This window comes from Symphalangus syndactylus, chromosome 10 (genome assembly GCF_028878055.3).
Source record: "Symphalangus syndactylus isolate Jambi chromosome 10, NHGRI_mSymSyn1-v2.1_pri, whole genome shotgun sequence".
Taxonomy (NCBI): domain Eukaryota; kingdom Metazoa; phylum Chordata; class Mammalia; order Primates; family Hylobatidae; genus Symphalangus; species Symphalangus syndactylus.
This window is the reverse complement of record NC_072432.2, coordinates 135,448,690-135,464,862: the sequence shown is the minus strand read 5'-3', so window position 1 is coordinate 135,464,862 and position 16,173 is coordinate 135,448,690. Positions and strand designations below refer to the sequence as shown.

The window sequence follows — 16,173 nt, the reverse complement described above, 5'->3', positions numbered from 1 at the left end:
CAGACGGGGCGGCCGGGCAGAGGCGCTCCTCACCTCCCAGACGGGGCGGCCGGGCAGAGGCGCTCCCCACCTTCCAGATGGGGCGGCGGCCGGGCAGGGGCTGCAATCCCAGCACCCTGGCAGGCCAAGGCAGGCGGCCGGGGGGTAGAGGCTGTCGCGAGGCCAGACCACGCCACCGCACTCCAGCCCGGGCAACACCGAGCACTGGGTGAGCGAGACTCTGTCTGTAGTCCCAGTACCTCGGGAGGCTGAGGCGGGCAGAGCACTCGGCGTCAGGAGCTGGCGACCAGCGTGGCCAAGATGGCGAACGCGTGACTGCATCCAAAGGAGAAAAGGCAGGCAGCGGTGGGGCGCGCCGGCAGTCCCAGGCAGTCCGCGGCGCGGGCAGCAGCAAGCCGAGTAGATTGTAGCCTGGGCCAGAGAGGGAAAGAAAGAAAGGAAGGAAGGAAGGAAGGAAGGAAGGAAGGAAGGAAGGAAGGAAGGAAGGAAGGAAGGAAGGAAGGCAGGCAGGCAGGCAGGCAGGCAGGCAGGCAGGCAGGCAGGCAGGCTTATTCTTTCTTTTCCTTTTTTTTTTTTTTTGAGACAGAGTCTCACTCTGTCACCCAGGCTGGAGTGCAATGGCACAATCTCGGCTCACTGCAACATCCACTTCCTGGGCTCAAGCGATTCTCTTGCCTCAGTCTCCTGAGTAGCTGGGGCTACAGGTGCCCACCACCACACCCAACTAATTTTTGTATTTTTAGTAGAGACAGGGTTTCTACTAAACCCTGGCCAGGCTGGTCTTGAACTCCTGATCTCAGGTAACCTGCCAGTCCCGGCCTCCCAAATTGCTGAGATTACAGGCGTGAGCCACAGCCTCCTCTCTTACTCTTATAACCATCTATCAACAAGCCCTGGCATTTCTACCATTGACATGTCGAATCCCATCAGTCTATACCTTCTGCTACCACCGCAGTCCAAGGAGAGTTCTGTGTGTCCAGGAGCCCAATGGGGGCTGTGGTGGCAGAGCCCAGGGAGCTGGTAGGAGGGCATGAAGTGAGGTTGAAGAAGTAGGAAGGCTGTTGATTTGGATTTAAGTGCAGTGGGAAGACATGATCTAACAAACATTTTTAAAAGGTCATTCTGACTACCGTGTGTAGGGTTCATCAGAGGAGAGCAGCCGTGCAAGTGAGCAGACCCATTAAGAGGCTGTTGCGTGCCTGGACACACAGAACTCTCCTGCCTGTACAGTTGGATGCAGGTCAGGGCCTCAGCATATACCCCATGACCGAATGCTCCCTTCAGCCTCACCACTTTTATGCTTCACGTTACTAGACTGTGTTTCCATCCTTTGGTTCTCAGGTTAAATGTTCCCTCCTCACTCAGACTACCCAACTACTCCAGCAAAAGTAGGCAGTGACCCTCCCCTCCCCTTACCCCAGGGCACTCTGAGGCATTCAGACATCTCAGCACAGCATAATCGTATTGACATTTCCATTGTCTGTCTGCCTCTCACTAGAATACAAGCTCTATGAAAACAGAGACAATGTTAGTTTTGTCCACCCAGATATTCGCAGATGTACCGTCATGCCTGCCACCACAGTAGTGCTCAACACATAAAGATCAATAAATAAAGCAAGGGAAAGACAGGAAAGGGCAGAAGACAAGGAAAGATCACTTCTTACTCCGTCATGGCTGCCGCCCAGGTCTAAGCCACCCTCACTTCTCACCTAAAGGATCACAGCGACCTTCCAGGCAGTCTCCCAGGCCCCAAGTGCCCGGCTACCTACGTGCAACGCAGCCCGATGATCATCTCAGGTGTGACTCTGCTGGAAAGCCTGCTCTCCCTTTCCCACAGAGTAAAGGTAAAGTCCTCACGCCAGCCTGCAAGGCCCCACGTGACCTTGGTCGCTCATTTCCTCTCTAACCTCATCTCACATTTGTCCCCGCAGCTCACTCTGCTCCAGCCATTCAGCCCTCCTTGCTGTCCTCTGAGCAGGCCAAAGACGCCCAGCCTCAGGAGCTCTGCCCTGGCCAGTCCCTCTGACTGCTAGGCTCCTCCGCTGGGCATCCTCACAGCCAACTCTCACCAACTCCAGATCTTTGCACAATAGCCATTTCCTCTCTTAGGCCTGTCCTGTCCACCATAAGGAAACTTGCGCAACTCCCTCAGCCCACAGAGCACCTCTCACCAGCTAACATACTCTGTGGTCACGTGTTTGCTATCTGCCTCCCTAATAACCACGAGAACATTAGCTCCCTGAGGACAGAAATCTCCTTCACTAACGTATCCCAAGCCCCCGGAACTATGCATGCAGCATAGTCAGTAACTATTTGTTGAATCAATGAATGAGAAAACAATTTCAGGGAACTCTAAGTTGAAATACACTTTTTCAGTTCACAATGCTATCCATTCTGACATTTATCAAACACAGGCACAGAGGACCTCAGAGATATTCCCAGCGGTCTCAATATCCATGGTAATGCTAATAAACTACTATTCTGGTATTTTGGTACTGGCAGACCTCACTTTATTGTAATTTGCTTTATTGATTTTTGCAGATATTGTACTTTTTACAAATTGAATGTTTGTGGCATCGCTGCTTCAAGCAAGTCCGTTGGCACCATTTTTCCAGCAGCACGTACTCAAGCCATGTCTCTTTGTCACATTTTGGTAGTTCTTGCAATATTGCAAACTTTCTTATTATTATTGTAGCTGTTATGGTGATCCGTGATCAGTGATCTTTGATGTTACTACTGATCTTTGTTTTGGAGTGCTACAAACTGCACCCACTTACGGTGAGCTTAATTGATACAAGTTGTATATGTTCCCACTCACCACTGACTGGCCATTCCCTCATCTCTCTCGCTCTCCTTGGGCCTCCCTATTCCCTGAGACACAACAACATTGAAATTAGGCCAATTAATAACCCTACCAATGCCCACTAAGTCTTCGCTAAGATTCTTACTTTCAATCATAAGGTAGAAATGATCAAGCGTAGTGAGGAAGGCATGTTGAAAGGCACAACAGGCTGAAAGCTAGACCTCTTGTGCCAAACAGCCAAGTTGTGAATGTAAAGGAAAAAAAAAATGGTTTTTTTTGAGACAGAGTCTCGCTCTGTCGCCCAGGCTGGAGTGCAGTGGCGCAATCTCGGCTCACTGCAACCATCGCCTCCCAGGTTCACGCCATTCTCCTGCCTCAGCCTCCCAAGTAGCTGGGACTACAGGTGCCCACCACCATGCCCAGCTAATTTTTGGGGGTTTTTTTTGTATTTTTAGTAGAGATGGGGTTTCACTATGTTAGCCAGGATGGTCTCGATCTCCTGACCTCGTGATCTGCCCACCTCAGCCTCCCAAAGTGCTGGGATTACAGGTGCGAGCAAACGCGCCTGGCGTAAAGGAAAAATTCTTGAGGGAAATTAGAAGTGCTATTCCAGTGAACACACGAATAATAAAAAAGCTAAGCAGCCTTAATGCTGATATGGAGAAAGTTTAAATGGGCTGGGTGCCATGGCTCACACCTATAATCCCAGCACTTTGGGAAGCCAAAGTGGGAGGATCACTTGAGGTCAGGAGTTCGAGACCAGCCTGGCCAACATGGTGAAACCCAGTCTCTACTAAAAATATAAAAATTAGCTGGGTGTGGTGGTGCGCACCTATAATCCCAGCTACATGGGTGGCTGAGGCAGGAGAATCGCTTTAACCTGGGAGGTGGGGGTTGCAGTGAGCAGAGATTGCACCACTGCACTCCAGCCTGGGCTAAAGAGCGAGACTCAGTCTCAAAAAAAAAAAAAAGTTTAAATGGTCTTCCCTTAAACCAAATCCCCCCCAACTCTGTTCAATTTTGTGAAGGCTGAGAGAGGTGAGGAAACTGCAGAACAAAGTTGGAAGCTAGCAGAGGTCGGTTCAGGAGGTTTAAGACAAGAAGCAATCTCCATAACATAAAAGTGCAAAGTGAAGCGGCATGTGCTGATGGAGAAGCTGCAGAGAGTTCTCCAGAAGATCCAGCTCAGATAATTAACGAAGGTGGCTACACTAAGAGCAGATTTTCAATGTAGATAGAATGGCTTCTATTGGAAGAAGATGCCATCTAGGACTTTCAGTAGCCAGGAAGGAGGATTCAATGCTTGGCTTCAAAGTGTCACAGGACTGGCTGACTCCCTTGTTAGGGGCTGATGCAACTGATGACTTTAAGTTGAAGCCAATGCTCACTTACCATTTCAAAAATCCTATTGGTCTTAAGAACAATGGTAAATCTACTCTGCCTGTGCTCAATAAATGGAATAATAAAGCCTGGATGACAGCACATCTGTTTACAGCATGGTTCACTGAATATTTTAAGTCCACTGTTACACCTACTGCTCAGAAAAAAAGATTCCTTTCAAAATAATACTGCTCATTGACAATGCACCTGGTCACCCAAGAGCTCTAATGGAGATGTACAAAGAGATGAATGTTGTTTTCACGCCTGTAACACAACATCCATTCTGCAGCCCCATAAATCAAGGAGTATTTTGACTTTCAAGTTTTATTACCTAAGAAATAAATTTTGTAAGCCTATAGCTGCCATAGATAGTGATTCCTCTGATGGATCTGGGCAAAGTCAGTAGAAAACCTTCTGGAAAGGATTCATCATTCTAGATGCCCTGAAGAACATCAATAATTCATGGGAGGAAAAATATCAACATTAACAGGAGTTTGGAAGAAACTGATTCCAGCCCTCATGAGTGGCTTTGAGTTGTTCAAGACTTCGGTGGAAGAAGTCACTGCAAGTGTGATAGAAACAGCAAGACAACTAGAATTAAAAGTGGATCCTGAAGATGTGACTGAGTTGCTGCAATTTCATGATAAAACTTGAACAGATGAGGAGTTGCTTCTTATAGATGAGCAAATAAAGTAGTTTCTGAAGATGGAATCTACTTCTGGTAAAGATGCTGTGAACATTGTTGAAATGACAACAAGGGATTTAGAATATTTTGAATATTAAATAAACCTAGTTGATAAAGCAGTGGCAGGGTTTGAAAGGATTAACTCCGATTCTTAAAGAAGTTCTACTGTGACCAAAATGCTATTAAACAGCATTACTTGCTAAAGAGAAATATTTAATGAAAGGAAGAGTCAATCGATGCAGCAAACTTCATTGTTGTCTCATTTTAAGAACTTGCCACAGCCACCTCAACCTTCAGCAACCGCCACCATGATCAGTCAGCAGCCATCAACATCAAGGCAAGACTCTCCATCAGCAAAAAGATCACCATTTGCTGAAGGCTCAGGTGATCATTAGTTTTTTTTTAGCAATACATATCTGTGTGTGTATGTGTATAAAATTTAGAGATGGGATCTCACTGTCACGATCATAGCTCAGTGCAGCCTCAGACTCCTGGACTCAAGGGATCCTCCTTGCCTCAGCCTCCCAAGTAGCTGGAACTACAGGCATGCACCACCATACCTGACCAATTAAAAACAATTTTTTTAGAAACAGGGTCTCACTATGCTGTCCAGGCTGCCTTGAGTCCCTGCCTCAGCCTCCTAAGCCCTGACACCCAGCTCGTGGTAACTGTTGCTTTGCTTGTTTGAGACAGGGTCTCATTCTGTTGCTCAGGCTGGAGTACAAAGGCATGACCACAGCTCACTGCAGCCTCAACCTTCTGGGTTCAAGGGATCCTCTCAACTCAGCCTCCCAAGTATCTTGGGCTACAGGTGTGTGCCAACATGCCTGACTAATTTTTGTATTTTTTTTGTAGAGACAGGGTCTCACTATGTTGCCCGGGCTGGTCTTGAACACCTGGGCTCATGTGATCCACCCGCCTCGGCCTCCCAAAGTGCTAGGATTAGAGGCGTGAGCCACTGCACCAGGCCATTAAGCCACATCTTAAGGGTGGACAGGTCAGGGATGGGTATTTCAAGGCAAGGAAAACAGCCTATTTAAAGAAACCACAAAAGAGCCTGCCCTCTAAGACATAAAGCTGGAACAGAGCTAAAGACAAGTGGAGGGAGATGATGGTGGAAGAGTAGAAGTACCTGGTCCTAAAGAGCTTTATAACTCACCATAAGAAGTCTGAATTTTATTCAGTACAGCAGGTAGCCTTGGAAGGATATGAGCAAGGTCGTGGCAGGCATGCACCACCCCTCTATGGAAGACAGAATGGAGAGAGGTAAAACTGGAGACTAGGATAGTTAAGGGGTTGCTGCAAGGTTAAGACCATGAGAGCCTGGTCAAGAACAGTGAGGAGGCCAGGTGCCGTGGCTCACGCCTGTAGTCCTTGGACTTTGGGAGGCCCTGGCTGACAGATAGCTTAAACCCAGGATTTTGAGACCAGCCTGGGCAACACAGTGAGACCTCATCTCTATTAAACATAATAATAAAAATAATTAAAGAACAGTGAGGGTTGAGCACGGTGGCTCACACCTGTAATCGCAACACTTTGGGAGGCCGAGGCAGGTGTATCACCTGAGGTCAGGAGTTCGAGTCCAGCCTGGCCAATATGGTGAAACCCCGTCTCTACAAAAATTGGCCGGGCATGGTGGCGGGTGCCTGTAATCCCAGCTCCTCAGGAGGCTGAGGTGGTAGAATCGCTTGAACCCGGGGGGCAGAGGTTGCAGTGAACTGAGATCGCACCATTGCACTCCAGCCTGAGTGACAGAGTGAGACTCCCTCTCAAAAAAAAAAAAAAAAACAAAAAACAGTGAGGAGACATGCAGAGGGATGGATTTAAGAGGCATTTATTTATTTAGTCTACAGAATTAACCTGGTCATCAAAGGGTTTTATGGGTGACAAAAAAAATCCAAGATGACTCCAAGATTTCTGGTTTAGACAATTGTTGAATAGATAATTCACAGATGATAATTCACCGATGATAATCCCAAAGGCAGAACGGATATACAAAGGAAATAAAAGATGAGAGAATGATGGCATTTAGTTCAGTTTAAGGAGCAGGGTGTTTAGGAGTTACAGAAAGGCAGAGGATGGAACCCTGGGGAAACACCAACATTTAAAGGGGCAGGAAATGTAGAGAATAAGGGTCAAGGGATTACTCAACAGTCCGCTCTCCAGGTCTGCCTGGCTCAGATCTATATAAAGAAAAGGGGCAGGGAATGAAGTAAAACTGTTACAGGAAAGGGGTCCCAATCCAGACCCCAAGACAGGGTTCTTGGATCTCACGCAAGACAGAATTCAGGGCGAGTCCACAGTACAAAGCAAAAGCAAGTTTATTAAGAACATAAAGTGGTGAAAGTACAGCTACTCCATAGACAGAGTAGGGCATTCCCAAAAGTAAGAGGAGGAACGCGTCCACCCTAAGTACAACACTTGGTTTATATATAGGATAAAAAAAGATTATGGGGAGATGTGCTTTGCCACAAGAGTTTGTGATAAAGGATTAATTACTATATTATGTAAGAATCGATATTATCTTTATTTATTTATGAGACAGAGTCTTACTCTGTCGCCCGGGCTGGAGTGCAGTGGTGCAAGCACAGCTCACTGCAACCTCCGCCTCCCGGATTCAAGGGATTATCCTACCTCAGCCTCCAGAGTAGCTGAAATTTGAGGCATGTGCCACCACACCCGGTTAAGTTAATTTTTGTATTTTTAGTAGAGACGGGTTTCACCATGTTGGCCAGGCTAGTCTTGAACTCCTGACCTCAAGTGATCCGCCCGCCTCGGCCTTCCAAAGTGCTGGGATTACAGGCGTGAGGCACTGTGCCCAGCCCAATATTATTCTCTTTAAAGCAAAATTAGGAATGCTTCTGTTCTCAAAATATCGGTATATCTGAGGCCGGGCGCGGTGGCTCAAGCCTGTAATCCCAGCACTTTGGGAGGCCGAGGCGGGCGGATGAGGTCAGGAGATCGAGACCATCCTGGCTAACACGGTGAAACCCTGTCTCTACTAAAAATACAAAAAATTAGCCGGGCGTGTTGGCGGGCGCCTGTAGTCCCAGCTCCTCGGGAGGCTGAGGCAGGAGAATGGCCTGAACCCGGGAGGCGGAGCTTGCAGTGAGCCGAGATCGCGCCACTGCACTCCAGCCTGGGTGACACAGCAAGACTCCGTCTCAAAAAAAAAAAAAAAAAAAAAAAAAATATATCGGTATATCTGGACACTTCGAAGTCTGGGTCTGTGTAGTAAACATTATCAATCTGTTGCCTTAATGGTATATACATCTAGAGGCTAGGAATACCTAACTTTCCAGGAATGCAGCCCAGCAAGTCCCAGCCTCATTTTCCTAGCCCTCACTCATCACAGAGTCGCTCTAGTTTGAACCCCTCTGACATATTCTCTCTCAGGTGTCAAAATTGCTGCAGCAGCTCGATATTTGCAACACAGCACATGGAAATCACAGCAACGGACAGCCTTTCAGAAAAGCTTCTGGGGAGGGAGAGCCTGGTGGCTCAACTCCTGTAATCCCAACCCATTGGGAGATCGAGATGGGAGGATCCCTTGAGCTCGAGTTCCAGACTGACCTGGGCAACGTGGGTAGACAACGCCTCTATTTATTTAAAAAATTACATATATATATACACGTATATATACATACATATATACATATATATAATGCTTCTGCGTTGGCAATTGAGATGATTTGGCGAGTGCGTCTTTTTTCATTGCTAAAAATCTGTCACGTTGGCTCTCACAGAGACTTGTGATACCTGAAGACACAGGTAATGGGATACAGATCAGCATTCTGGGAAAAGGTTCCACAATTTTATTAATCATACACCATCTGTGTCCGCCCTTTTAAAGAAATGGGCGCAATGAGACAACGACCTCGGCTTTACACCTGTTCTCCAAGAGGCCCTAGTTGTTCCCTACTGTAAGCCGCCCCAGAAAAGCTCCGCATCAATTAACCACGGGAACAGCCCAGGGCTGGAGGATGCCCCAGGAATCCGGCCTCCCGCCGCGCCTCCTCCCCCACAAGCAGTTCCTTCCTGCCTGCCGGAAGCTCAGGGCTCCGCCCACTTCCGCAAAACTGAAGCCACCGCCGGAAACACCTGGCCTCAGCCAATAGTTAGCTTCCCAGGAAACGTTACCTCTGACCTCGGGGCTAATCAGAGACAGTGGGACGCACACCTCGCGAGAGGTAAGGTTGAAGCTGCCTCCGCCATCTTGGAGATGGGAGACGGGTGATGGCTGTGGTCTTTCTGCTAATGCAAACAACAAAACGGGCACACTAGTCACCCCCGAGGGAGGCCACCATCACTGTAACTGTTGGCCAAAGCTACAAAAGAAGCGAGGGTGTCCAACGGAGCGCAGCGACACTGAGAACAGCTTCCCCTGCCTTCTGCGGCGGCAGAAGTGAAGTGCCTGAGGACCGGAAGGATGGTGCAGTCCTGCTCCGCCTACGGCTGCAAGAACCGCTACGACAAGGACAAGCCCGTTTCTTTCCACAAGTGAGGACCCTGCGCGCCTCGCGGGGCCGGTCTCAGCCGGGGTGGGGGCGCGCGGCCGGCGGGGCCGGGGGCGGAGCCAGGCGCGTGGCCGCGCGAGGGGCGGTTGGGGTCTGGGGCCGGCTGCGCCGGGCGTTTCCCACCGCGTCCCGCTGGGAACCGCCGCCCGATCGCGCGTTCTCGGCGCGCGTCGCCGCGGCAGCCGTTTCTCGCGCTCCTGGAACAGGCCCTGGTTACAGGCTTCGCTCGCGGTCTCGGTTGACGCGTTCGGAGCCCGCGGGCGATGCCTAGGGTGGCGCGGGTTTTGCCACCACCAGGGTCACAGAGCAGCCGGGTATTTTAGTATGGTTTTAGAGATAAATTTAAAATAGAAACAAAGGCCTTTAAACGAAGGAATCACTACTTTTCGCCCTTGCCGTGGATGGGAGGCCAGCATCGTATTAGTTAAGGGTTTTTTGGCTGGGAAATCAGGGAGAATTTTTGCCCCCAATCTCTAGGAACTAAGCTTTAAGGACCCTGAGTTTTGGAGAAAGCTTCAGGTACTGCCAAGATAAATCGTTACTTTTTCAGCACACAATAATGATAATATGGACAGTTACAACATGGATCACAATAAAATAACTCACACGGATCTTTATTTATTATGGCATTACCTGTGCATAGAGGAAGCTCTTTCGAAAGAAACTGCCCCACAGCTTTCAGAGCTGTCTTATCCAGTAGGTAGCACAGTTAAGAGTGATAGGATCAAAAATATTCTCTTGAAAATAGGAAAAAAGTGCAGAGTTGCAATTACTTATGATAAACGCTTGTAAAGTGTGACATAACATTTTCATTCAGCTGAATTTGTTTACAAATTTTAATTACATTTATGTTAAGTTTTCTTTGCAAGAATTCCTGACGACTGTACGCAAATGATAGCTAAGAAATCAGATCCAGGGATAAACTATACAGATTAGCCATAGGTAATTAGCTAATTATCTTTTATAATTAGGTAAATAATTTCAAAAGCAAAATGTTAAATATCTTTTCAGTTAATTAATTATTTTTTTGCTGTGGAGCCATCTGTGTTTACTAGGGGAGTGTCCGTGCATTTTTTAAGTATGTTTGATATCATGTGAGATGGACCCTGTAGAAATAAGAGTATGTAGAACATAGAGAGGTCTCCAGAGTAATGATGTTACCCCTTGGAGAAGGGGATAGAACACTTAGAGGATTCAGTTCAGGATATCCTAATATTATCTCTTGATTTAATTGGAATTGCTGTAAACATGTTCTTTCTAAATGTAGGGAAAGGTCAGGTGATGGTAACAGGATTACATGGGCAGCTCCCCACCCACATTTCTGATAGCTTGGCAGAAGGAATCTAAAATTATGGAAAATGTTTCATTGGCACTGGAAACTAGTTTAAGGAGGGTATTCACACGTCGGAAATCACTGTTTTTGGCGAGGCACGGTGGCTCATGCCTGTAATTCCCAGCACTTGGAGAGGCCGAGGTGGGCGGATCACCTGATGTCAGGAGTTCGAGACCAGCCTGGCCAACATGGCAAAATCCCGTCTCTACTAAAAATACAAAATACAGGCGTATGCCTGTAATCCTAGCTACTTGGGAGGCTGAGGTAGGGGAATCGCTTGAACCTGGGATATGGAGGTTGCAGTGAGCTGAGATCTTGCCCTGCACTCCAGCTTGGGTAACAGAGCGAGACTCCATCTCAAAAAAAAAAAAAAAAAAAAGATATAACTGTTTCTGCTAGATGTTAAACAGATATGGATTGAATCAAAAGAAGGGCTAACCTGCATCTTATCCCTTATCTAAAATAGCAGGTTTAGGGAGAGTAGATGGGAAAGATCTTAACAGAATCTCACAAACAGCTGTAAATTAGTCGTCCTTGAGCCAGGAGGCCCTAGGTACTGAATTTTGCCAGCATATGCTACCCTGGTTTATACTTACAGAGGCCATTCCAGCTGAGATTTTCTTTCTTTTCTTTTTTTTTTTTTTTTTTGAGATGGAGTCTTGCTGTGTCACCAGGCTAGAGTGAAGTGGCACGATCTCAGCTCACTGCAACCTCTGCCTCCCGAGTTCAAGCGATTCTCCTGCCTCAGCCTCCCGAGTAGCTGGGATTACAGGTGTGCACCACCACACCCAGCTAATTTTTGTATTTTTAGTAGAGACGGGGTTTCACCATGTTGGCCAGCATGATCCGCCCTCCTCAGCCTCCCAAAGTGCTGAGATTACAGGCCTGATTACAGGCCACGCCCAGTCCCAGCTGAGATTTTCTAGGAGTACCACTTCTCCCACCCTCTACATAGTGGCAGCAGAGAGTGCTATGTTGTACAAAGAAAAGAGACTGTCATAAAGATCTCTTACTAGCAGAGTCAGGCTCTAGCATATCGTACATGGAAGAGAAACTGTGAAACATAAATTCGAAACTCCCTTCCCTTTGTTTTTTTTTCTAATCCCTTCAGTTTACCAAATCCTTAACTTGGAAGAGTAAAATTACCACAATAAATGTAAACTCTCACTATCCCCGTTTAGCTGGGCCTAATGGACATCCCAGTTGATTAGAAAATACTTTTCTTTGGTTATTATCTGCCTTTAATTCAAATTTAGCCTATTCATATTTGTCAGACTGATGCTAAGAGAACTAGAAGCCCCTTCTTCCCAGTACATAGATACAAATGTGCAATCTTTGTCTCTCCGTGCAGCACACAGAAAATTACTGGTAAAAAATATGTATACAGGTTATTTTTTTCTTTTTGAGACAGGGTATGGCTCTGTCACCCAGGCTGGAGTGCAGTGGAACGATCTCAGCTCACTGCAGCCTCGACCTCCCAGGCTCGAGCTATCCTTCTACCTCAGCCTCAGCCTCCCGAGTACCTGGGCACATACCACCATGCCCAGCTAATTTTTGTGTTTTTTGTAGAGACAGGGTTTTGCTGTGTTGCCCAGGCTAGTCTCGAACTCTTGGACTTAAGTAGTCCCTCGGACAGTGGCCTCCCAAGTGCTGGGATTACAGGCATGAGCCGCGGGCACATTTACTCTATAGTATGTATTTTACTTGAATCTTTTGGTGAACTCAGTATAAAAAAGTTAAATGTTAATAAATGAGGGCCAGGCGCAGTGGCTCACACCTGTAATTCGAGCACTTTGGGAGGCCAAGGCGGGCGGATCACTAGGTTAAGAAATCGAATCCATCCTGGCCAACATGGTGAAAGCCCATCTCTACTAAAAGTACAACACTTAGCTGGGTGTGGTGGCGCACGCCTGAGTCCCAGCTACTGGGGAGGCTGAGGCAGGAGAATCGCTTGAACCCAGGAGGCGGAGGCGCAGTGAGCTGAGCTCACGCCACTGCACTCCAGCCTAACAACAGAACAAGATGGCGTCTCAAAAAAAATTTTTTTTAAATTAATGAGATAAATAGATAACTAGAGCTAATTTTAATCCAATACAATAATACAATTGTAACATCTTTAATACCAGTGTAAGATCTTTCCTAAGCTGGAAAGTTTGGGTACTTTTATTTATTTAAAAAAATCAGGACAGATAATTGAATTATGCCTTCTTCTTAGGTTTCCTCTTACTCGACCCAATCTTTGTAAAGAATGGGAGGCAGCTGTCAGAAGAAAAAACTTTAAACCCACCAAGTATAGCAGTATTTGTTCAGAGCACTTTACTCCAGACTGCTTTAAGAGAGAGTGCAACAACAAGTTACTGAAAGAGAACGCTGTGCCCACAATATTTCTTTGTACTGAGCCACATGACAAGGTAATATGCGTTTTAAAATATTGGGTTGCTTTCTGTTTATCAAACTGATGTGTTCATTGATTAAAATGTGGAAAATTCAGTTAGTGTTTTTTTTTTTTTTGAGACGGAGTCTCGCTCTGTCACCCAGGCTGGAGTGCAGTGGCACAATCTCGGCTCACTGCAAGCTCCGCCTCCCGGGTTCACGCCATTCTCCTGCCTCAGCCTCTCTGAGTAGCTGGGACTACAGGCGCCCGCCACCACGCCCGGCTAATTTTTTTTTTGTATTTTTAGTGGAGACGGGGTTTCACCGTGGTCTCGATCTCCTGACCTCGTGATCCACCCGCCTCGGCCTCCCAAAGTGCTGGGATTACAAGCGTGAGCCACCGCGCCCGGCCTCAGTTAGTGTTAAAAGAATAAATGTGCCTGGAACCTTATAGTTAACAGTGATACACTTCTGAAAACACAAAATGCAGTTTATTAAAGATAAATATCATCACACTAAGAAACTTAGTCAGCTTTGTAACTTAGTTAAAAATCACTCTGTACTGCCAGTTATATATTGATAAGTTTTGGGTTTTCTTTATCAGTGACAGTTTAGTTTCAAAGCATTTTTTTCTCCTCAGTGCTTAATATTTAATTAGATCTGATTATTCATTTTGTCTCTTTCTTGCACCGTCCCTCTACTTCAGGTAGAAAAGTTTATTCAAACTGAAACTATTTTCTCATTTTGGAATGTTTCTATACCACTGATTCCCCAAAAAAGTCAATATTTCTTAAATTCCACAGATTCTTTTATTATTTATTTATTTTTCGGAGACAAAGTCTCTCTCTGTCGCCAGGCTGGAGTGCGGCGACATGATCTTGGCTCACTGCAACCTCCGCCTCCCGGTTTCAAGAGATTCTCTTGCCTCAGCCTCCCGAGTAGCTGGGATTATAGGCGTGCACCACTACACCCAGCTAATTTTTGTATTTTTAGTAGAGACAGAGTTTCACCATGTTGGCCAGGCTGGTCTCAAACTCCTGACCTCAGGTGATCCGCCCACCTCTTCCTCACAAAGTACTAGGATTACAGGCATGAGCCACTGCGCCTGGTCAGTCCACAGATTCTTTTAAACTGTTTTTAGTTACTAAATTCAAACATACTTTGTATTTTTGTTTTAGAAAGAAGATCTTCTGGAGCCACAGGAACAGCTTCCCCCACCTCCTTTACCGCCTCCTGTTTCCCAGGTTGATGCTGCTATTGGATTACTAATGCCGCCTCTTCAGACCCCTGTTAATCTCTCAGTTTTCTGTGACCACAACTATACTGTGGAGGATACAATGCACCAGCGGAAAAGGATTCATCAGCTAGAACAACAAGTTGAAAAACTCAGAAAGAAGCTCAAGACCGCACAGCAGCGATGCAGAAGGCAAGAACGGCAGCTTGAAAAATTAAAGGAGGTTGTTCACTTCCAGAAAGAGAAAGACGACATATCAGAAAGAGGTTATGTGATTCTACCAAATGACTACTTTGAAATAGTTGAAGTACCAGCATAAAAAAATGAAATGTGTATTGATTTCTAATGGGGCAATACCACATATCCTCCACTAGCCTATAAAGGAGTTTCATTTAAAAAAATAACACTTGATTACTTACATAAAAACAGTTCAGAATATTTTTTTAAAAAAAATTCGATATATACTGTAAAATTATAAATTTTTTTGTTTGTAATTTCAGGTTTTTTACATTTTAACAAAATATTTTAAAAGTTATAAACTAACCTCAGACCTCTAATGTAAGTTAGTTTCAAGATTGGGGATTTTGGGGTTTTTTTTTTAGTATTTATAGAAATAATGTAAAAATAAAAACTAAAGAGAATGAGAACAGTGTGGTAAAAGGGTGATTTCAGTTTAAAACTTAAAATTAGTACTGTTTTATTGAGAGAATTTAGTTATATTTTAAATCAGAAGTATGGGTCAGATCATGGGACATAACTTCTCAGAATATATATGTATATATATGTGTACATATTCTCATATATAAAGTAACAAGGTTCATTTATCTTTCTGAATGAGTTATCAAAGATAAATTGGCAAGTCAGTACTTAAGAAAAAAGATTTGATTGTCTTCACAGCAGAAAAGAGTCATTGCATATCTGATCAATAACTTTAGATAAAGAGTGGATTTTTTTTTTTTTTTTTTACGTGGGCTCCTATTTTTTCTCCTACTATCTAGCATTATAAAATTAGAAGTGTATTTTCAGTGGAAGAAACATTCTTCAATAAATAAAGTAAGGCATTGTCATCAATGAAGTAATTAAAACTGGGGCCTGATCTATGATATGCTTTTTTCTTTCATTACACCCTAGCTGAAGGACATCCAGTTCCCCAGCTGTAGTTATGTATCTGCCTTCAAGTCTCTGACAAATGTGCTGTGTTAGTAGAGTTTGATTTGTATCATATGATAATCTTGCACTTGACTGAGTTGGGACAAAGCTTCACATAAAAAATTATTTCTTCACTTTTAACACAAGTTAGAAATTACATCCCATTTACTTAAATGCGTGATTTATATTCAGAACAACCTACTATGTAGTGTTTATTCTACTGAATGTGGAGATTGAAACACTGAGGTTTCTGTTCAAACTGAGTTCTGTTCTGACTTTGTGAGAAATTTTACATATATTGGAAATGAAAATATGTTCTGAGTAAACAAATATTGCTATGGGAGTTATCTTTTTAGATTTAGAATAACTGTTCCAATGATAATTATTACTTTTATATTTCAAAGTACACTAAGATAGGTGAAGAGTAATAGACCCTTTAAGACAGTATTAAAGGTGTGAAATAATGGCATTCAAAGTGTCTTTTGTAGAACTGGTTTTCATTGTAGTTCGCTGCCATGCTGCCAGTGGATAGCACTGTGATTCGTGGTTATTTGATGTTTTATGAACCAGTATCTCAAAGATAGAAATAATGATTAGAAGATTACTTGAAGTTGGGCCAGGCACCATGGCTCACGCCTGTAATCCCAGTACTTTGGGAGGCCGAGGTGGATGGATCACAAGGTCAGGAGTTCGAAACCA

The 16,173-nt window shown here is 45.2% G+C and overlaps 1 protein-coding gene across 2 annotated transcripts; it reads left to right on the top strand.

The window, feature by feature from the left end:
* Window positions 1–8,268: 8,268 nt before the first annotated feature.
* THAP1 (THAP domain containing 1) lies at window positions 8,269–15,949 on the top strand. 2 transcript variants are annotated; one of them, XM_055296125.2, is made up of 3 exons: window positions 8,269–9,368; window positions 12,934–13,129; window positions 14,270–15,949. In XM_055296125.2, the coding sequence occupies exons 1-3, from the start codon at window positions 9,298–9,300 to the stop codon at window positions 14,642–14,644; spliced, it is 642 nt and encodes a 213-aa protein (XP_055152100.1). In that variant the 5' UTR covers window positions 8,269–9,297; the 3' UTR covers window positions 14,645–15,949. The 2 variants fall into 2 exon arrangements, with proteins under 2 accessions (XP_055152100.1, XP_055152102.1); XM_055296127.2 differs by lacking the exon at window positions 12,934–13,129 and having other exon boundaries at window positions 9,020–9,368.
* Window positions 15,950–16,173: the final 224 nt, after the last annotated feature.

Coding starts and splice junctions, on each gene's coding strand:
- THAP1 (XM_055296125.2), top strand. CDS start 9,298: ATGGTGCAGTCCTGCTCCGCCTACGGCTGCAAGAACCGCTACGACAAG. Junction 9,369..12,933: donor AAGCCCGTTTCTTTCCACAA/GTGAGGACCCTG, acceptor CCTTCTTCTTAG/GTTTCCTCTTACTCGACCCA. Junction 13,130..14,269: donor GTACTGAGCCACATGACAAG/GTAATATGCGTT, acceptor TTTTTGTTTTAG/AAAGAAGATCTTCTGGAGCC.